This window comes from Salvelinus alpinus, chromosome 8 (genome assembly GCF_045679555.1).
Source record: "Salvelinus alpinus chromosome 8, SLU_Salpinus.1, whole genome shotgun sequence".
NCBI lineage: Eukaryota > Metazoa > Chordata > Actinopteri > Salmoniformes > Salmonidae > Salvelinus > Salvelinus alpinus.
Genome location: NC_092093.1, coordinates 6005083 through 6030139, shown reverse-complemented (window position 1 = coordinate 6030139; position 25057 = coordinate 6005083). Strand labels below are relative to the sequence as shown.

Below are 25057 nucleotides of genomic sequence, written 5' to 3'. Positions count from 1 at the left end.
GGACACTGTCAACACTACAATACAAACCCATTCCTCCTGGACACTGTCAACACTGCAATACAAACCCATTCCTCATGGACACTGTCAACAGTACAAACCCATTCCTCCTGGACACTGTCAGCACTACAGTAAAAACCCATTCCTCCTGGACACTGTCAACACTACAGTACAAACCCATTCCTCCTGGACACTGTCAACACTACAGTACAAACCCATTCCTCCTGGACACTGTCAACACTACAGTACAAACCCCATCCTCCTGGACACTGTCAACACTACAGTACAAACCCATTCCTCCTGGACACTGTCAACACTACAGTACAAACCCCATCTTCCTGGACACTGTCAACACTACAGTACAAACCCCATCCTCCTGGACACTGTCAACACTACAGTACAAACCCGTTCCTCCTGGACACTGTCAACACTACAGTACAAACCCCATCCTCCTGGACACTGTCGACACTACAGTACAAACCCGTTCCTCCTGGACACTGTCAACACTACAGTACAAACCTGTTCCTCCTGGACACTGTCGACACTACAGTACAAACCCATTCCTCCTGGACACTGTCGACACTACAGTACAAACCCGTTCCTCATGGACACTGTCAACACTACAGTACAAACCCATTCCTCCTGGACACTGTCAACACTAAAATACAAACCCATTCCTCCTGGACACTGTCAACACTAAAATACAAACCCATTCCTCATGGACACTGTCAACACTACAGTACAAACCCGTTCCTCCTGGACACTGTCAACACTAAAATACAAACCCATTCCTCCTGGACACTGTCGACACTACAGTACAAACCCATTCCTCCTGGACACTGTCAACACTACAGTACAAACCCATTCCTCCTGGACACTGTCAACACTAAAATACAAACCCATTCCTCCTGGACACTGTCGACACTACAGTACAAACCCATTCCTCCTGGACACTGTCAACACTACAGTACAAACCCATTCCTCCTGGACACTGTCAACACTAAAATACAAACCCGTTCCTCCTGGAGACTGTCAACACTAAAATACAAACCCATTCCTCCTGGACACGGTCAACACTACAGTACAAACCCATTCCTCCTGGACACTGTCAACACTACAGTACAAACCCGTTCCTCCTGGACACTGTCAACACTACAGTACAAACCCATTCCTCCTGGACACTGTCAACACTACAGTACAAACCCATTCCTCCTGGACACGGTCAACACTACAGTACAAACCCATTCCTCCTGGACACTGTCAACACTACAGTACAAACCCATTCCTCCTGGACACTCAACACTACAGTACAAACCCATTCCTCCTGGACACTGTCAACACTACAGTACAAACCCATTCCTCCTGGACACTGTCAACACTACAGTACAAACCCGTTCCTCCTGGACACTGTCAACACTGCAATACAAACCCATTCCTCCTGGACACTGTCAACAGTACAAACCCATTCCTCCTGGACACTGTCAACATTACAAACCCATTCCTCCTGGACACTGTCAACACTACAATACAAACCCATTCCTCCTGGACACTGTCAACACTGCAATACAAACCCATTCCTCATGGACACTGTCAACAGTACAAACCCATTCCTCCTGGACACTGTCAACACTACAATACAAACCCTTTCCTCCTGGACACTGTCAACACTACAATACAAATCCATTCCTCCTGGACACTGTCAACACTACAATACAAACCCGTTCCTCCTGGACACTGTCAACACTACAGTACAAACCCATTCCTCCTGGACACTGTCAACACTACAGTACAAATCCATTCCCTCCTGGACACTGTCAACACTACAGTACAAACCCATTCCTCCTGGACACTGTCAACACTACAGTACAAACCCATTCCTCCTGGACACGGTCAACACTACAGTACAAACCCATTCCTCCTGGACACTGTCAACACTACAGTACAAACCCATTCCTCCTGGACACTGTCAACACTACAGTACAAACCCATTCCTCATGGACACTGTCGACACTACAGTACAAACCCATTCCTCCTGGACACTCAACACTACAGTACAAACCCATTCCTCCTGGACACTGTCAACACTACAGTACAAACCCATTCCTCCTGGACACTGTCAACACTACAGTACAAACCCGTTCCTCCTGGACACTGTCAACACTGCAATACAAACCCATTCCTCCTGGACACTGTCAACAGTACAAACCCATTCCTCCTGGACACTGTCAAAATTACAAACCCATTCCTCCTGGACACTGTCAACACTACAATACAAACCCATTCCTCCTGGACACTGTCAACACTGCAATACAAACCCATTCCTCATGGACACTGTCAACAGTACAAACCCATTCCTCCTGGACACTGTCAACACTACAATACAAACCCATTCCTCCTGGACACTGTCAACACTACAATACAAATCCATTCCTCCTGGACACTGTCAACACTACAATACAAACCCGTTCCTCCTGGACACTGTCAACACTACAGTACAAATCCATTCCCTCCTGGACACTGTCAACACTACAGTACAAACCCATTCCTCCTGGACACTGTCAACACTACAGTACAAACCCCATCCTCCTGGACACTGTCAACACTACAGTACAAACCCATTCCTCCTGGACACTGTCAACACTACAGTACAAACCCGCTCCTCCTGGACACTGTCAACACTGCAATACAAACCCATTCCTCCTGGACACTGTCAACAGTACAAACCCATTCCTCCTGGACACTGTCAACATTACAAACCCATTCCTCCTGGACACTGTCAACACTACAATACAAACCCATTCCTCCTGGACACTGTCAACACTGCAATACAAACCCATTCCTCATGGACACTGTCAACAGTACAAACCCATTCCTCCTGGACACTGTCAACACTACAATACAAACCCATTCCTCCTGGACACTGTCAACACTACAATACAAATCCATTCCTCCTGGACACTGTCAACACTACAATACAAACCCGTTCCTCCTGGACACTGTCAACACTACAGTACAAGCCCATTCCTCCTGGACACTGTCAACACTACAGTACAAATCCATTCCCTCCTGGACACTGTCAACACTACAGTACAAACCCATTCCTCCTGGACACTGTCAACACTACAGTAAAAACACATTCCTCCTGGACACGGTCAACACTACAGTACAAACACATTCCTCCTGGACACTGTCAACACTACAGTACAAACCCATTCCTCCTGGACACTGTCAACACTACAGTACAAACCCATTCCTCATGGACACTGTCGACACTACAGTACAAACCCATTCCTCCTGGACACTGTCGACACTACAGTACAAACCCATTCCTCCTGGACACTGTCGACACTACAGTACAAACCCATTCCTCCTGGACACTGTCGACACTACAGTACAAACCCATTCCTCCTGGACACTGTCGACACTACTGTCGACACTACAGTACAAACCCATTCCTCCTGGACACTGTCGACACTACAGTACAAACCCATTCCTCCTGGACACTGTCGACACTACAGTACAAACCCGTTCCTCCTGGACACTGTCAACACTACAGTACAAACCCCATCCTCCTGGACACTGTCAACACTACAGTACAAACCCATTCCTCCTGGACACTGTCGACACTACAGTACAAACCCATTCCTCCTGGACACTGTCAACACTACAGTACAAACCTGTTCCTCCTGGACACTGTCGACACTACAGTACAAACCCATTCCTCCTGGACACTGTCAACACTACAGTACAAACCCGTTCCTCCTGGACACTGTCAACACTACAGTACAAACCCATTCCTCCTGGACACTGTCAACACTACAGTACAAACCCATTCCTCCTGGACACTGTCAACACTACAGTACAAACCCCATTCCTCCTGGACACTGTCAACACTACAGTACAAACCCCATCCTCCTGGACACTGTCAACACTACAGTACAAACCCGTTCCTCCTGGACACTGTCAACACTACAGTACAAACCCCATCCTCCTGGACACTGTCAACACTACAGTACAAACCCCATCCTCCTGGACACTGTCAACACTACAGTACAAACCCATTCCTCCTGGACACTGTCAACACTACAGTACAAACCCATTCCTCCTGGACACTGTCGACACTACAGTACAAACCCATTCCTCCTGGACACTGTCGACACTACTGTCGACACTACAGTACAAACCCATTCCTCCTGGACACTGTCGACACTACAGTACAAACCCATTCCTCCTGGACACTGTCGACACTACAGTACAAACCCGTTCCTCCTGGACACTGTCAACACTACAGTACAAACCCATTCCTCCTGGACACTGTCAACACTACAGTACAAACCCCATCCTCCTGGACACTGTCAACACTACAGTACAAACCCATTCCTCCTGGACACTGTCAACACTACAGTACAAACCCCATCCTCCTGGACACTGTCAACACTACAGTACAAACCCGTTCCTCCTGGACACTGTCAACACTACAGTACAAACCCCATCCTCCTGGACACTGTCAACACTACAGTACAAACCCGTTCCTCCTGGACACTGTCGACACTACAGTACAAACCCATTCCTCCTGGACACTGTCAACACTACAGTACAAACCTGTTCCTCCAGGACACTGTGGACACTACAGTACAAACCCGTTCCTCCTGGACACTGTCGACACTACAGTACAAACCCATTCCTCCTGGACACTGTCAACACTACAGTACAAACCCATTCCTCCTGGACACTGTCAACACTACAGTACAAACCCGCTCCTCCTGGACACTGTCAACACTGCAATACAAACCCATTCCTCCTGGACACTGTCAACAGTACAAACCCATTCCTCCTGGACACTGTCAACATTACAAACCCATTCCTCCTGGACACTGTCAACACTACAGTACAAACCCATTCCTCCTGGACACTGTCAACACTACAGTACAAACCCGTTCCTCCTGGACACTGTCAACACTACAGTACAAACCCCATCCTCCTGGACACTGTCAACACTACAGTACAAACCCATTCCTCCTGGACACTGTCGACACTACAGTACAAACCCATTCCTCCTGGACACTGTCAACACTACAGTACAAACCTGTTCCTCCTGGACACTGTCGACACTACAGTACAAACCCATTCCTCCTGGACACTGTCAACACTACAGTACAAACCCGTTCCTCCTGGACACTGTCAACACTACAGTACAAACCCATTCCTCCTGGACACTGTCAACACTACAGTACAAACCCATTCCTCCTGGACACTGTCAACACTACAGTACAAACCCCATCCTCCTGGACACTGTCAACACTACAGTACAAACCCCATCCTCCTGGACACTGTCAACACTACAGTACAAACCCGTTCCTCCTGGACACTGTCAACACTACAGTACAAACCCCATCCTCCTGGACACTGTCAACACTACAGTACAAACCCCATCCTCCTGGACACTGTCAACACTACAGTACAAACCCATTCCTCCTGGACACTGTCAACACTACAGTACAAACCCATTCCTCCTGGACACTGTCGACACTACAGTACAAACCCATTCCTCCTGGACACTGTCGACACTACTGTCGACACTACAGTACAAACCCATTCCTCCTGGACACTGTCGACACTACAGTACAAACCCATTCCTCCTGGACACTGTCGACACTACAGTACAAACCCGTTCCTCCTGGACACTGTCAACACTACAGTACAAACCCATTCCTCCTGGACACTGTCAACACTACAGTACAAACCCCATCCTCCTGGACACTGTCAACACTACAGTACAAACCCATTCCTCCTGGACACTGTCAACACTACAGTACAAACCCCATCCTCCTGGACACTGTCAACACTACAGTACAAACCCGTTCCTCCTGGACACTGTCAACACTACAGTACAAACCCCATCCTCCTGGACACTGTCAACACTACAGTACAAACCCGTTCCTCCTGGACACTGTCGACACTACAGTACAAACCCATTCCTCCTGGACACTGTCAACACTACAGTACAAACCTGTTCCTCCAGGACACTGTGGACACTACAGTACAAACCCGTTCCTCCTGGACACTGTCGACACTACAGTACAAACCCATTCCTCCTGGACACTGTCAACACTACAGTACAAACCCATTCCTCCTGGACACTGTCAACACTACAGTACAAACCCGCTCCTCCTGGACACTGTCAACACTGCAATACAAACCCATTCCTCCTGGACACTGTCAACAGTACAAACCCATTCCTCCTGGACACTGTCAACATTACAAACCCATTCCTCCTGGACACTGTCAACACTACAATACAAACCCATTCCTCCTGGACACTGTCAACACTGCAATACAAACCCATTCCTCATGGACACTGTCAACAGTACAAACCCATTCCTCCTGGACACTGTCAACACTACAATACAAACCCATTCCTCCTGGACACTGTCAACACTACAATACAAATCCATTCCTCCTGGACACTGTCAACACTACAATACAAACCCGTTCCTCCTGGACACTGTCAACACTACAGTACAAACCCATTCCTCCTGGACACTGTCAACACTACAGTACAAATCCATTCCCTCCTGGACACGGTCAACACTACAGTACAAACCCATTCCTCCTGGACACTGTCAACACTACAGTACAAACCCATTCCTCCTGGACACTGTCAACACTACAGTACAAACCCATTCCTCATGGACACTGTCGACACTACAGTACAAACCCATTCCTCCTGGACACTCAACACTACAGTACAAACCCATTCCTCCTGGACACTGTCAACACTACAGTACAAACCCATTCCTCCTGGACACTGTCAACACTACAGTACAAACCCGTTCCTCCTGGACACTGTCAACACTGCAATACAAACCCATTCCTCCTGGACACTGTCAACAGTACAAACCCATTCCTCCTGGACACTGTCAAAATTACAAACCCATTCCTCCTGGACACTGTCAACACTACAATACAAACCCATTCCTCCTGGACACTGTCAACACTGCAATACAAACCCATTCCTCATGGACACTGTCAACAGTACAAACCCATTCCTCCTGGACACTGTCAACACTACAATACAAACCCATTCCTCCTGGACACTGTCAACACTACAATACAAATCCATTCCTCCTGGACACTGTCAACACTACAATACAAACCCGTTCCTCCTGGACACTGTCAACACTACAGTACAAATCCATTCCCTCCTGGACACTGTCAACACTACAGTACAAACCCATTCCTCCTGGACACTGTCAACACTACAGTACAAACCCCATCCTCCTGGACACTGTCAACACTACAGTACAAACCCATTCCTCCTGGACACTGTCAACACTACAGTACAAACCCGCTCCTCCTGGACACTGTCAACACTGCAATACAAACCCATTCCTCCTGGACACTGTCAACAGTACAAACCCATTCCTCCTGGACACTGTCAACATTACAAACCCATTCCTCCTGGACACTGTCAACACTACAATACAAACCCATTCCTCCTGGACACTGTCAACACTGCAATACAAACCCATTCCTCATGGACACTGTCAACAGTACAAACCCATTCCTCCTGGACACTGTCAACACTACAATACAAACCCATTCCTCCTGGACACTGTCAACACTACAATACAAATCCATTCCTCCTGGACACTGTCAACACTACAATACAAACCCGTTCCTCCTGGACACTGTCAACACTACAGTACAAGCCCATTCCTCCTGGACACTGTCAACACTACAGTACAAATCCATTCCCTCCTGGACACTGTCAACACTACAGTACAAACCCATTCCTCCTGGACACTGTCAACACTACAGTAAAAACACATTCCTCCTGGACACGGTCAACACTACAGTACAAACACATTCCTCCTGGACACTGTCAACACTACAGTACAAACCCATTCCTCCTGGACACTGTCAACACTACAGTACAAACCCATTCCTCATGGACACTGTCGACACTACAGTACAAACCCATTCCTCCTGGACACTGTCGACACTACAGTACAAACCCATTCCTCCTGGACACTGTCGACACTACAGTACAAACCCATTCCTCCTGGACACTGTCGACACTACAGTACAAACCCATTCCTCCTGGACACTGTCGACACTACTGTCGACACTACAGTACAAACCCATTCCTCCTGGACACTGTCGACACTACAGTACAAACCCATTCCTCCTGGACACTGTCGACACTACAGTACAAACCCGTTCCTCCTGGACACTGTCAACACTACAGTACAAACCCCATCCTCCTGGACACTGTCAACACTACAGTACAAACCCATTCCTCCTGGACACTGTCGACACTACAGTACAAACCCATTCCTCCTGGACACTGTCAACACTACAGTACAAACCTGTTCCTCCTGGACACTGTCGACACTACAGTACAAACCCATTCCTCCTGGACACTGTCAACACTACAGTACAAACCCGTTCCTCCTGGACACTGTCAACACTACAGTACAAACCCATTCCTCCTGGACACTGTCAACACTACAGTACAAACCCATTCCTCCTGGACACTGTCAACACTACAGTACAAACCCCATCCTCCTGGACACTGTCAACACTACAGTACAAACCCCATCCTCCTGGACACTGTCAACACTACAGTACAAACCCGTTCCTCCTGGACACTGTCAACACTACAGTACAAACCCCATCCTCCTGGACACTGTCAACACTACAGTACAAACCCCATCCTCCTGGACACTGTCAACACTACAGTACAAACCCATTCCTCCTGGACACTGTCAACACTACAGTACAAACCCATTCCTCCTGGACACTGTCGACACTACAGTACAAACCCATTCCTCCTGGACACTGTCGACACTACTGTCGACACTACAGTACAAACCCATTCCTCCTGGACACTGTCGACACTACAGTACAAACCCATTCCTCCTGGACACTGTCGACACTACAGTACAAACCCGTTCCTCCTGGACACTGTCAACACTACAGTACAAACCCATTCCTCCTGGACACTGTCAACACTACAGTACAAACCCCATCCTCCTGGACACTGTCAACACTACAGTACAAACCCATTCCTCCTGGACACTGTCAACACTACAGTACAAACCCCATCCTCCTGGACACTGTCAACACTACAGTACAAACCCGTTCCTCCTGGACACTGTCAACACTACAGTACAAACCCCATCCTCCTGGACACTGTCAACACTACAGTACAAACCCGTTCCTCCTGGACACTGTCAACACTACAGTACAAATCCATTCCCTCCTGGACACTGTCAACACTACAGTACAAACCCATTCCTCCTGGACACTGTCAACACTACAGTACAAACCCCATCCTCCTGGACACTGTCAACACTACAGTACAAACCCATTCCTCCTGGACACTGTCAACACTACAGTACAAACCCGCTCCTCCTGGACACTGTCAACACTGCAATACAAACCCATTCCTCCTGGACACTGTCAACAGTACAAACCCATTCCTCCTGGACACTGTCAACATTACAAACCCATTCCTCCTGGACACTGTCAACACTACAATACAAACCCATTCCTCCTGGACACTGTCAACACTGCAATACAAACCCATTCCTCATGGACACTGTCAACAGTACAAACCCATTCCTCCTGGACACTGTCAACACTACAATACAAACCCATTCCTCCTGGACACTGTCAACACTACAATACAAATCCATTCCTCCTGGACACTGTCAACACTACAATACAAACCCGTTCCTCCTGGACACTGTCAACACTACAGTACAAGCCCATTCCTCCTGGACACTGTCAACACTACAGTACAAATCCATTCCCTCCTGGACACTGTCAACACTACAGTACAAACCCATTCCTCCTGGACACTGTCAACACTACAGTAAAAACACATTCCTCCTGGACACGGTCAACACTACAGTACAAACACATTCCTCCTGGACACTGTCAACACTACAGTACAAACCCATTCCTCCTGGACACTGTCAACACTACAGTACAAACCCATTCCTCATGGACACTGTCGACACTACAGTACAAACCCATTCCTCCTGGACACTGTCGACACTACAGTACAAACCCATTCCTCCTGGACACTGTCGACACTACAGTACAAACCCATTCCTCCTGGACACTGTCGACACTACAGTACAAACCCATTCCTCCTGGACACTGTCGACACTACTGTCGACACTACAGTACAAACCCATTCCTCCTGGACACTGTCGACACTACAGTACAAACCCATTCCTCCTGGACACTGTCGACACTACAGTACAAACCCGTTCCTCCTGGACACTGTCAACACTACAGTACAAACCCCATCCTCCTGGACACTGTCAACACTACAGTACAAACCCATTCCTCCTGGACACTGTCGACACTACAGTACAAACCCATTCCTCCTGGACACTGTCAACACTACAGTACAAACCTGTTCCTCCTGGACACTGTCGACACTACAGTACAAACCCATTCCTCCTGGACACTGTCAACACTACAGTACAAACCCGTTCCTCCTGGACACTGTCAACACTACAGTACAAACCCATTCCTCCTGGACACTGTCAACACTACAGTACAAACCCATTCCTCCTGGACACTGTCAACACTACAGTACAAACCCCATCCTCCTGGACACTGTCAACACTACAGTACAAACCCCATCCTCCTGGACACTGTCAACACTACAGTACAAACCCGTTCCTCCTGGACACTGTCAACACTACAGTACAAACCCCATCCTCCTGGACACTGTCAACACTACAGTACAAACCCCATCCTCCTGGACACTGTCAACACTACAGTACAAACCCATTCCTCCTGGACACTGTCAACACTACAGTACAAACCCATTCCTCCTGGACACTGTCGACACTACAGTACAAACCCATTCCTCCTGGACACTGTCGACACTACTGTCGACACTACAGTACAAACCCATTCCTCCTGGACACTGTCGACACTACAGTACAAACCCATTCCTCCTGGACACTGTCGACACTACAGTACAAACCCGTTCCTCCTGGACACTGTCAACACTACAGTACAAACCCATTCCTCCTGGACACTGTCAACACTACAGTACAAACCCCATCCTCCTGGACACTGTCAACACTACAGTACAAACCCATTCCTCCTGGACACTGTCAACACTACAGTACAAACCCCATCCTCCTGGACACTGTCAACACTACAGTACAAACCCGTTCCTCCTGGACACTGTCAACACTACAGTACAAACCCCATCCTCCTGGACACTGTCAACACTACAGTACAAACCCATTCCTCCTGGACACTGTCAACACTACAGTACAAACCCATTCCTCATGGACACTGTCGACACTACAGTACAAACCCATTCCTCCTGGACACTGTCGACACTACAGTACAAACCCATTCCTCCTGGACACTGTCGACACTACAGTACAAACCCATTCCTCCTGGACACTGTCGACACTACAGTACAAACCCATTCCTCCTGGACACTGTCGACACTACTGTCGACACTACAGTACAAACCCATTCCTCCTGGACACTGTCGACACTACAGTACAAACCCATTCCTCCTGGACACTGTCGACACTACAGTACAAACCCGTTCCTCCTGGACACTGTCAACACTACAGTACAAACCCCATCCTCCTGGACACTGTCAACACTACAGTACAAACCCATTCCTCCTGGACACTGTCGACACTACAGTACAAACCCATTCCTCCTGGACACTGTCAACACTACAGTACAAACCTGTTCCTCCTGGACACTGTCGACACTACAGTACAAACCCATTCCTCCTGGACACTGTCAACACTACAGTACAAACCCGTTCCTCCTGGACACTGTCAACACTACAGTACAAACCCATTCCTCCTGGACACTGTCAACACTACAGTACAAACCCATTCCTCCTGGACACTGTCAACACTACAGTACAAACCCCATCCTCCTGGACACTGTCAACACTACAGTACAAACCCCATCCTCCTGGACACTGTCAACACTACAGTACAAACCCGTTCCTCCTGGACACTGTCAACACTACAGTACAAACCCCATCCTCCTGGACACTGTCAACACTACAGTACAAACCCCATCCTCCTGGACACTGTCAACACTACAGTACAAACCCGTTCCTCCTGGACACTGTCAACACTACAGTACAAACCCCATCCTCCTGGACACTGTCAACACTACAGTACAAACCCATTCCTCCTGGACACTGTCAACACTACAGTACAAACCCATTCCTCATGGACACTGTCGACACTACAGTACAAACCCATTCCTCCTGGACACTGTCGACACTACAGTACAAACCCATTCCTCCTGGACACTGTCGACACTACAGTACAAACCCATTCCTCCTGGACACTGTCGACACTACAGTACAAACCCATTCCTCCTGGACACTGTCGACACTACAGTACAAACCCATTCCTCCTGGACACTGTCGACACTACTGTCGACACTACAGTACAAACCCATTCCTCCTGGACACTGTCGACACTACAGTACAAACCCATTCCTCCTGGACACTGTCGACACTACAGTACAAACCCGTTCCTCCTGGACACTGTCAACACTACAGTACAAACCCCATCCTCCTGGACACTGTCAACACTACAGTACAAACCCATTCCTCCTGGACACTGTCGACACTACAGTACAAACCCATTCCTCCTGGACACTGTCAACACTACAGTACAAACCTGTTCCTCCTGGACACTGTCGACACTACAGTACAAACCCATTCCTCCTGGACACTGTCAACACTACAGTACAAACCCGTTCCTCCTGGACACTGTCAACACTACAGTACAAACCCATTCCTCCTGGACACTGTCAACACTACAGTACAAACCCATTCCTCCTGGACACTGTCAACACTACAGTACAAACCCCATCCTCCTGGACACTGTCAACACTACAGTACAAACCCCATCCTCCTGGACACTGTCAACACTACAGTACAAACCCGTTCCTCCTGGACACTGTCAACACTACAGTACAAACCCCATCCTCCTGGACACTGTCAACACTACAGTACAAACCCCATCCTCCTGGACACTGTCAACACTACAGTACAAACCCATTCCTCCTGGACACTGTCAACACTACAGTACAAACCCATTCCTCCTGGACACTGTCGACACTACAGTACAAACCCATTCCTCCTGGACACTGTCGACACTACTGTCGACACTACAGTACAAACCCATTCCTCCTGGACACTGTCGACACTACAGTACAAACCCATTCCTCCTGGACACTGTCGACACTACAGTACAAACCCGTTCCTCCTGGACACTGTCAACACTACAGTACAAACCCATTCCTCCTGGACACTGTCAACACTACAGTACAAACCCCATCCTCCTGGACACTGTCAACACTACAGTACAAACCCATTCCTCCTGGACACTGTCAACACTACAGTACAAACCCCATCCTCCTGGACACTGTCAACACTACAGTACAAACCCGTTCCTCCTGGACACTGTCAACACTACAGTACAAACCCCATCCTCCTGGACACTGTCAACACTACAGTACAAACCCGTTCCTCCTGGACACTGTCGACACTACAGTACAAACCCATTCCTCCTGGACACTGTCAACACTACAGTACAAACCTGTTCCTCCAGGACACTGTGGACACTACAGTACAAACCCGTTCCTCCTGGACACTGTCGACACTACAGTACAAACCCATTCCTCCTGGACACTGTCAACACTACAGTACAAACCCATTCCTCCTGGACACTGTCAACACTACAGTACAAACCCGCTCCTCCTGGACACTGTCAACACTGCAATACAAACCCATTCCTCCTGGACACTGTCAACAGTACAAACCCATTCCTCCTGGACACTGTCAACATTACAAACCCATTCCTCCTGGACACTGTCAACACTACAATACAAACCCATTCCTCCTGGACACTGTCAACACTGCAATACAAACCCATTCCTCATGGACACTGTCAACAGTACAAACCCATTCCTCCTGGACACTGTCAACACTACAATACAAACCCATTCCTCCTGGACACTGTCAACACTACAATACAAATCCATTCCTCCTGGACACTGTCAACACTACAATACAAACCCGTTCCTCCTGGACACTGTCAACACTACAGTACAAACCCATTCCTCCTGGACACTGTCAACACTACAGTACAAATCCATTCCCTCCTGGACACTGTCAACACTACAGTACAAACCCATTCCTCCTGGACACTGTCAACACTACAGTAAAAACACATTCCTCCTGGACACGGTCAACACTACAGTACAAACACATTCCTCCTGGACACTGTCAACACTACAGTACAAACCCATTCCTCCTGGACACTGTCAACACTACAGTACAAACCCATTCCTCATGGACACTGTCGACACTACAGTACAAACCCATTCCTCCTGGACACTGTCGACACTACAGTACAAACCCATTCCTCCTGGACACTGTCGACACTACAGTACAAACCCATTCCTCCTGGACACTGTCGACACTACAGTACAAACCCATTCCTCCTGGACACTGTCGACACTACTGTCGACACTACAGTACAAACCCATTCCTCCTGGACACTGTCGACACTACAGTACAAACCCATTCCTCCTGGACACTGTCGACACTACAGTACAAACCCGTTCCTCCTGGACACTGTCAACACTACAGTACAAACCCCATCCTCCTGGACACTGTCAACACTACAGTACAAACCCATTCCTCCTGGACACTGTCGACACTACAGTACAAACCCATTCCTCCTGGACACTGTCAACACTACAGTACAAACCTGTTCCTCCTGGACACTGTCGACACTACAGTACAAACCCATTCCTCCTGGACACTGTCAACACTACAGTACAAACCCGTTCCTCCTGGACACTGTCAACACTACAGTACAAACCCATTCCTCCTGGACACTGTCAACACTACAGTACAAACCCATTCCTCCTGGACACTGTCAACACTACAGTACAAACCCCATCCTCCTGGACACTGTCAACACTACAGTACAAACCCCATCCTCCTGGACACTGTCAACACTACAGTACAAACCCGTTCCTCCTGGACACTGTCAACACTACAGTACAAACCCCATCCTCCTGGACACTGTCAACACTACAGTACAAACCCCATCCTCCTGGACACTGTCAACACTACAGTACAAACCCATTCCTCCTGGACACTGTCAACACTACAGTACAAACCCCATCCTCCTGGACACTGTCAACACTACAGTACAAACCCGTTCCTCCTGGACACTGTCAACACTACAGTACAAACCCATTCCTCCTGGACACTGTCAACACTACAGTACAAACCCGTTCCTCCTGGACACTGTCAACACTACAGTACAAACCCCATCCTCCTGGACACTGTCAACACTACAGTACAAACCCCATCCTCCTGGACACTGTCAACACTACAGTACAAACCCGTTCCTCCTGGACACTGTCAACACTACAGTACAAACCCATTCCTCCTGGACACTGTCAACACTACAGTACAAACCCCATCCTCCTGGACACTGTCAACACTACAGTACAAACCCATTCCTCCTGGACACTGTCAACACTACAGTACAAACCCCATCCTCCTGGACACTGTCAACACTACAGTACAAACCCGTTCCTCCTGGACACTGTCAACACTACAGTACAAACCCCATCCTCCTGGACACTGTCAACACTACAGTACAAACCCGTTCCTCCTGGACACTGTCGACACTACAGTACAAACCCATTCCTCCTGGACACTGTCAACACTACAGTACAAACCTGTTCCTCCAGGACACTGTGGACACTACAGTACAAACCCGTTCCTCCTGGACACTGTCGACACTACAGTACAAACCCATTCCTCCTGGACACTGTCAACACTACAGTACAAACCCATTCCTCCTGGACACTGTCGACACTACAGTACAAACCCATTCCTCCTGGACACTGTCAACACTACAATACAAACCCATTCCTCCTGGACACTGTCAACACTACAGTACAAACCCGTTCCTCCTGGACACTGTCAACACTACAGTACAAACCCATTCCTCCTGGACACTGTCGACACTACAGTACAAACCCATTCCTCCTGGACACTGTCGACACTACAGTACAAACCCGTTCCTCATGGACACTGTCAACACTACAGTACAAACCCATTCCTCCTGGACATTGTCAACACTACAGTACAAACCCCATCCTCCTGGACACTGTCAACACTACAGTACAAACCCGTTCCTCCTGGACACTGTCAACACTAAAATACAAACCCATTCCTCCTGGACACTGTCGACACTACAGTACAAACCCATTCCTCCTGGACACTGTCAACACTACAGTACAAACCCATTCCTCCTGGACACTGTCAACACTAAAATACAAACCCATTCCTCCTGGACACTGTCGACACTACAGTACAAACCCATTCCTCCTGGACACTGTCAACACTACAGTACAAACCCATTCCTCCTGGACACTGTCAACACTAAAATACAAACCCGTTCCTCCCGGACACTGTCAACACTAAAATACAAACCCATTCCTCCTGGACACTGTCAACACTACAGTACAAACCCATTCCTCCTGGACACTGTCAACACTACAGTACAAACCCATTCCTCCTGGACACTGTCAACACTACAGTACAAACCCATTCCTACTGGACACTGTCAACACTACAGTACAAACCCATTCCTCCTGGACACGGTCAACACTACAGTACAAACCCATTCCTCCTGGACACTGTCAACACTACAATACAAACCCATTCCTACTGTACACTGTCAACACTACAGTACAAACCCATTCCTCATGGACACTGTCAACACTACAGTACAAACCCCATCCTCCTGGACACTGTCAACACTACAGTACAAACCCGTTCCTCCTGGACACTGTCAACACTACAATACAAACCCATTCCTACTGGACACTGTCAACACTACAGTACAAACCCATTCCTCCTGGACACGGTCAACACTACAGTACAAACCCATTCCTCCTGTACACTGTCAACACTACAATACAAACCCATTCCTCCTGGACACTGTCGACACTACAGTACAAACCCGTTCCTCCTGGACACTGTCAACACTACAATACAAACCCCTTCCTCCTGGACACTGTCAACACTACAATACAAACCCATTCCTCCTGGACACTGTCAACACTACAATACAAACCCATTCCTCCTGGACACTGTCAACACTACAATACAAACCCATTCCTCCTGGACACTGTCAACACTACAGTACAAACCCCATCCTCCTGGACACTGTCGACACTACAGTACAAACCCATTCCTCCTGGACACTGTCAACACTACAGTACAAACCCCATCCTCCTGGACACTGTCGACACTACAGTACAAACCCCATCCTCCTGGACACTGTCAACACTACAGTACAAACCCGTTCCTCCTGGACACTGTCGACACTACAGTACAAACCCATTCCTACTGGACACTGTCAACACTACAGTACAAACCCATTCCTCCTGGACACTGTCAACACTACAGTACAAACCCATTCCTCCTGGACACTGTCAACACTACAGTACAAACCCCATCCTCCTGGACACTGTCAACACTACAGTACAAACCCATTCCTCCTGGACACTGTCAACACTACAGTACAAACCCCATCCTCCTGGACACTGTCAACACTACAGTACAAACCCATTCCTCCTGGACACTGTCAACACTACAGTACAAACCCATTCCTCCTGGACACTGTCAACACTACAGTACAAACCCATTCCTCCTGGACACTGTCAACACTACAGTACAAACCCATTCCTCCTGGACACGGTCAACACTACAGTACAAACCCATTCCTCCTGGACACTGTCAACACTACAGTACAAACCCATTCCTCCTGGACACTCAACACTACAGTACAAACCCATTCCTCCTGGACACTGTCAACACTACAGTACAAACCCATTCCTCCTGGACACTGTCAACACTACAGTACAAACCCATTCCTCCTGGACACTGTCAGCACTACAGTAAAAACCCATTCCTCCTGGACACTGTCAACACTACAGTACAAACCCATTCCTCCTGGACACTGTCAACACTACAGTACAAACCCATTCCTCCTGGACACTGTCAACACTACAGTACAAACCCATTCCTCCTGGACACTGTCAACACTACAGTACAAACCCATTCCTCCTGGACACTGTCAACACTACAGTACAAACCCCATCCTCCTGGACACTGTCAACACTACAGTACAAACCCCATCCTCCTGGACACTGTCAACACTACAGTACAAACCCATTCCTCCTGGACACTGTCAACACTACAGTACAAACCCGTTCCTCCTGGACACTGTCAACACTGCAATACAAACCCATTCCTCCTGGACACTGTCAACAGTACAAACCCATTCCTCCTGGACACTGTCAACACTACAAACCCATTCCTCCTGGACATTGTCAACACTACAATACAAACCCATTCCTCCTGGACACTGTCAACACTGCAATACAAACCCATTCCTCATGGACACTGTCAACAGTACAAACCCATTCCTCCTGGACACTGTCAACACTACAATACAAACCCATTCCTCCTGGACACTGTCAACACTACAATACAAATCCATTCCTCCTGGACACTGTCAACACTACAATACAAACCCGTTCCTCCTGGACACTGTCAACACTACAGTACAAACCCATTCCTCCTGGACACTGTCAACACTACAGTACAAATCCATTCCCTCCTGGACACTGTCAACACTACAGTACAAACCCATTCCTCCTGGACACTGTCAACACTACAGTAAAAACCCATTCCTCCTGGACACGGTCAACACTACAGTACAAACACATTTCTCCTGGACACTGTCAACACTACAGTACAAACCCATTCCTCCTGGACACTGTCAACACTACAGTACAAATCCATTCCTCATGGACACTGTCGACACTACAGTACAAACCCATTCCTCCTGGACACTGTCGACACTACAGTACAAACCCATTCCTCCTGGACACTGTCGACACTACAGTACAAACCCATTCCTCCTGGACACTGTCGACACTACAGTACAAACCCATTCCTCCTGGACACTGTCAACACTACAGTACAAACCCGTTCCTCCTGGACACTGTCAACACTACAGTACAAACCCATTCCTCCTGGACACTGTCGACACTACAGTACAAACCCCATCCTCCTGGACACTGTCAACACTACAGTACAAACCCGTTCCTCCTGGACACTGTCGACACTACAGTACAAACCCATTCCTCATGGACACTGTCAACACTACAGTACAAACCCGTTCCTCCTGGACACTGTCAACACTACAATACAAACCTGTTCCTCCTGGACACTGTCGACACTACAGTACAAACCCATTCCTCCTGGACACTGTCAACACTACAGTACAAACCCATTCCTCCTGAATGTTCTTACAGGTACTGGTGATGGAAGGGGGTGTTAAATGGGGGTGTGAGTGTTATTCCTAGTGACGGCTGTGGTGTGGAGAGGCCCGTGGGAGTTTGTAGCCTCGTCTACATTTAGAAGGACCCATTCATCTGATCTGTCAGAGACTGTGTCCAAAATGGCTCCGTATTCTCTACGGGCACCCTGGTCAAAAGTAGTGCCCTACATAGGGGATAGGGTGCCCTTTCAGACGGTGTGAAGTGTCTGTGTATAGATTTACAAGACTGATCTGTATGCATGAGAGAGAGGTAGGGCAGCATATCAGTGAAAAGCACCTTGCAGTCAGGGGCGGACTAGGACAAGAATTCAGCCCTGGCATTTTACCCACAACAACCCACAGTACTGCGGACGTCATCAACTTCACCCCATTTTATTTACTTTTTAATGCAATAAATTTGGTACATTTTCAAAACTTTTTTTTTCACTTAGTCATTATGGGGTATTGTGTGGGGATGGCTGAAACCAATCTATTTAATACATTTTTAATTCCGGCTGTAACACAACAAAATGTGGAATTAAGTCAAGGTGTATGAATACTAATTAAAATCATAGGCTAATCTAACTCTAAATATACTATCCACTGTTGCCATGTATTCATCCAACAGTAGATGTCCCAGAAAACCTTTCCAGTTGTAGGCTACTACCCATGATACCTTTTAGACCTATGCCCTCGCAATTGTCAGTGCGCATTTCTCGCTCGTGTCGCTCCATATCTCAAAGCCTTATCAAATAGCTTGGTTATAACATAGTTGCTATTGAGCTGAATATTAAGTTGAGAAATAATATCTACAGAAAGCCGAGGCCCTCCCCTCTTCAACAGGGACAAGTCGACAAACCTTCCAAAGCTGTTTTTCCCGCAATTGCATTTTGAAATGTTATACAATAAATAGAGAAATTGCGTAAAGTAGTTTTTTTTGCGTCATTATCGCCGGCCATGTCACCTTTTTTAAATTAAAAATTAAAAAATTAATATAGAAAATATTAGTTTGATATTGACAATCAGCCCACCCAACAACAAAAATTGTCCAGCCCATCTGGCATTTGCCAGAATTGCCAGATGGCCAATCCGCCCCTGCTTGCAGTTGCTACAGATGCACGCTACGCCAGTGCCTTTTAGCCCATAGCTTTACGCCAGTGCCTTTTAGCCCATAGCTTTACGCCAGTGCCTTTTAGCCCATAGCTTTACGCCAGTGCCTTTTAGCCCATAGCTTTACGCCAGTGCCTTTTAGCCCATAGCTTTACGCCAGTGCCTTTTAGCCCATAGCTTTACGCCAGTGCCTTTTAGCCCATAGCTTTACGCCAGTGCCTTTTAGCCCATAGCTTTACGCCAGTGCCTTTTAGCCCATAGCTTTACGCCAGTGCCTTTTAGCCCATAGCTTTACGCCAGTGCCTTTTAGCCCATAGCTTTACGCCAGTGCCTTTTAGCCCATAGCTTTACGCCAGTGCCTTTTAGCCCATAGCTTTACGCCAGTGCCTTTTAGCCCATAGCTTTACGCCAGTGCCTTTTAGCCCATAGCTTTACGCCAGTGCCTTTTAGCCCATAGCTTTACGCCAGTGCCTTTTAGCCCATAGCTTTACGCCAGTGCCTTTTAGCCCATAGCTTTACGCCAGTGCCTTTTAGCCCATAGCTTTACGCCAGTGCCTTTTAGCCCATAGCTTTACGCCAGTGCCTTTTAGCCCATAGCTTTACGCCAGTGCCTTTTAGCCCATAGCTTTACGCCAGTGCCTTTTAGCCCATAGCTTTACGCCAGTGCCTTTTAGCCCATAGCTTTACGCCAGTGCCTTTTAGCCCATAGCTTTACGCCAGTGCCTTTTAGCCCATAGCTTTACGCCAGTGCCTTTTAGCCCATAGCTTTACGCCAGTGCCTTTTAGCCCATAGCTTTATTCAGATCTGAATTAGAACTTCGTTTGATCTCTGTTGGTTCTCAGGGTGCCAGGCAAAGCATATAGTCTCAAAGCCAGAGATCTTATGACGATAAAGTCCCTGACTTTAATAAGAACGAGTGAGTAATGAGCTAAGGAAACTTAGTATGGCTAGACAGTATTAAGCCAGATGTGTGCTGCCTGCATATGTTTTACATGGAAACTATCCACATCTCTACCAGACTGTCTGGCCTTGAAATAAACCTGGGATTCATCCTCAAACTGCACGCAAGACCTTCAGATGAGGTAGACCAGGTTATCCAACGACCTTCAGATGAGGTAGACCAGGTTATCCAACGACCTTCAGATGAGGTAGACCAGGTTATCCAACGACCTTCAGATGAGGTAGACCAGGTTATCCAACGACCTTCAGATGAGGTAGACCAGGTTATCCAACGACCTTCAGATGAGGTAGACCAGGTTATCCAACGACCTTCAGATGAGGTAGACCAGGTTATCCAACGACCTTCAGATGAGGTAGACCAGGTTATCCAACGACCTTCAGATGAGGTAGACCAGGTTATCCAACGACCTTCAGATGAGGTAGACCAGGTTATCCAACGACCTTCAGATGAGGTAGACCAGGTTATCCAACGACCTTCAGGTGAGGTAGACCAGGTTATCCAACGACCTTCAGGTGAGGTAGACCAGGTTATCCAACGACCTTCAGATGAGGTAGACCAGGTTATCCAACGACCTTCAGGTGAGGTAGACCAGGTTATCCAACGACCTTCAGGTGAGGTAGACCAGGTTATCCAACGACCTTCAGGTGAGGTAGACCAGGTTATCCAACGACCTTCAGATGAGGTAGACCAGGTTATCCAACGACCTTCAGAAATCCTGGTCTAACTTCAGTCTGGGGGAACCACTGTATATCCCATGTTTTCTGGCCTGACTTCGGTTCCTCTCAACCCATGACTTATATTAACACGACTGAATAAAATGTTCAGAATACTACTTTTTTTTAAGTAGTCAACTATTTTAACATATGATCTGTAAATCAGAGTACTTCAAAACAATGGTAATGCTCAAGTCCTTTCTTTCCTATTGGCTTCAGACGGTGAACTCTCTGTCTTTTTTATTTCCTCGCAGATAAAGAAGGAGTATGGCAACAACGTGGTACCTGCTTTCCCGCCAAAGAAGATCTTTACTCTGACACCGACTGATGTGGAGCAGAGACGTGAACAGTTGGAGAAATACATGCAAGCTGGTGAGGGAGGATGTTTCAGTTCTGGGCTCTGTATTTCAGCGTTTGGGGTCCATTCGATTTAAAAAAAAATATATATATATATTACCTCCATTCAGAAGCAGAATTTAAATTCTAATTCAAGTATTGTTGAGAGAAAAGTTAGTTGTTTTCAAAGAGGGTTTTATATTATTGAATTCAAAGTCTCGAATTCATCTCTACTAAATTAAACTAGAAGTGACCTCAGCCTTTCCCATGGGGAGGAGGATATAGTAGAAGAGACAGTAGCTGACTCAATAAAAGGGCGGTATAGTGGAGCAGACAGTAGCTGACTCAATAAAAGGGCAGTATAGAGGAACAGACAGTAGCTGACTTAATAAAAGGGTGGTATAGTGGAGCAGACAGTAGCTGACTCAATAAAAGGGCAGTATAGAGGAACAGACAGTAGCTGACTCAATAAAAGGGCAGTATAGAGGAACAGACAGTAGCTGACTCAATAAAAGGGCAGTATAGAGGAACAGACAGTAGCTGACTCAATAAAAGGGCAGTATAGAGGAACAGACAGTAGCTGACTCAATAAAAGGGTGGTATAGTGGAGCAGACAGTAGCTGACTCAATAAAAGGGCAGTATAGAGGAACAGACAGTAGCTGACTCAATAAAAGGGCAGTATAGAGGAACAGACAGTAGCCGACTCAATAAAAGGGCAGTATAGAGGAACAGACAGTAGCTGACTCAATAAAAGGGCGGTATAGTGGAACAGACAGTAGCTGACTCAATGAAAGGGCAGTATAGTGGAACAGACAGTAGCTGACTCAATAAAAGGGCGGTATAGTGGAACAGACAGTAGCTGACTCAATAAAAGGGCGGTAAAGTAGAACAGACAGTAGCTGACTTAATAAAAGGGCAGTATAGTAGAACAGACAGTAGCTGACTCAATAAAAGGGCGGTATAGAGGAACAGACAGTAGCCGACTCAATAAAAGGGCAGTATAGAGGAACAGACAGTAGCTGACTTAATAAAAGGGCGGTATAGTGGAGCAGACAGTAGCTGACTCAATAAAAGGGCAGTATTGTAGAACAGACAGTAGCTGACTCAATAAAAGGGCAGTATTGTAGAACAGACAGTAGCTGACTCAATAAAAGGGCGGTATAGTGGAACAGACAGTAGCTGACTCAATAAAAGGGCAGTATAGTGGAACAGACAGTAGCTGACTCAATAAAAGGGCGGTATAGTGGAACAGACAGTAGCTGACTTAATAAAAGGGCGGTATAGTGGAACAGACAGTAGCTGACTCAATAAAAGGGCAGTATAGTAGAACAGACAGTAGCTGACTCAATAAAAGGGCGGTATAGAGGAACAGACAGTAGCTGACTCAATAAAAGGGTAGTATAGTGGAACAGTAGCCGACTCATGATCTCCTGTTGGAACATTTCCTCATAGCAACCAGAATGACCAATCCATGTATCAGAATACCTTGTTAGTTGCTGACTGTCTGCCTGTAGACTGGTGTGGTTTTAGTGTGGGCAGCAGCTTACTTTACAACATATATGTCAGAGTCAAGGCCCGCGGGCCACATCCGGCCCGCGAGAAGGTTTTTTACGGCCCCTGGGATGATCTTGATTTATTATTAGAACCGGCCCGCAGACCGCAGCAAGCCGGCAGCCCGCAGATCTTTTACACGCACCAATACTACATTTCCCACAATGCAACGGTGACGCACCGAGCAGTAGGCTGCTGTGTAAATGAGATGGAGCTGCCTTGGGAAAAACTCGTGGGTTTGACAACCGACGGAGCACCTGCGATGTGTGGACACAGGAGCGGACTGGTGGCGAAGATACGGGAAAAGATGCAAGAGGAAAACGCGACAGGTGAGCTGACAGCTTATCATTGTATCATACACCAGGAAGCGTTGTGCGGTAAAGCCTTGAAAATGGAGCATGTAATGAGCATCATCACGCGCACAGTTAACTTTATCAGAGCCAAAGGTTTGAATCACCGCCAGTTCAAGGCATTTCTGACGGAGTTAGAAACGGAGCATGGTGATTTGCCTTATCACACAGAGGTGCGATGGCTAAGCCAGGGAAAGGTGCTTCAAAGATGTTTCGAGCTTCGTGAGGAGATTTGTCTGTTCTTGGACAGCAAAGGGAAAGACACAACACAACTCCGAGACGAAATGTTTCTGTGTGAAATGGCTTTTCTGTGTGACATTACGAGTCATCTGAATGCAATGAACTTGCAGCTGCAGGGTCGGGATCATGTCATCTCTGATATGTACAGTACAGTGAAGGCATTTAAAACCAAACTGACTCTGTGGGAGACGCAGATGCGGAAAGAAAATTTGAGCCACTTTCCCAGCTGCCAGACCATGAAAGAGAAGCTCTCTACCAGTGCGTTCCCGAGCGCACAGTTGGCTGATAAAATAGGTATGCTTGCCGCTGACTTTCGACGCCGATTTGCTGACTT

At 47.5% G+C, this 25057-nt stretch overlaps 1 protein-coding gene across 4 annotated transcripts in view; it reads left to right on the top strand.

The window, feature by feature from the left end:
• The window catches only part of LOC139582463 (sorting nexin-17), a 123132-nt gene that overhangs the window by 37482 nt on the left and 60593 nt on the right, over window positions 1–25057 (top strand). For all 4 annotated transcript variants that reach the window (XM_071412489.1, XM_071412492.1, XM_071412491.1 and 1 more), the window contains exon 4: window positions 22500–22617. In XM_071412489.1, the coding sequence (XP_071268590.1) occupies window positions 22500–22617 (118 nt within the window). The remainder of the gene's footprint in view (window positions 1–22499; window positions 22618–25057) is intronic.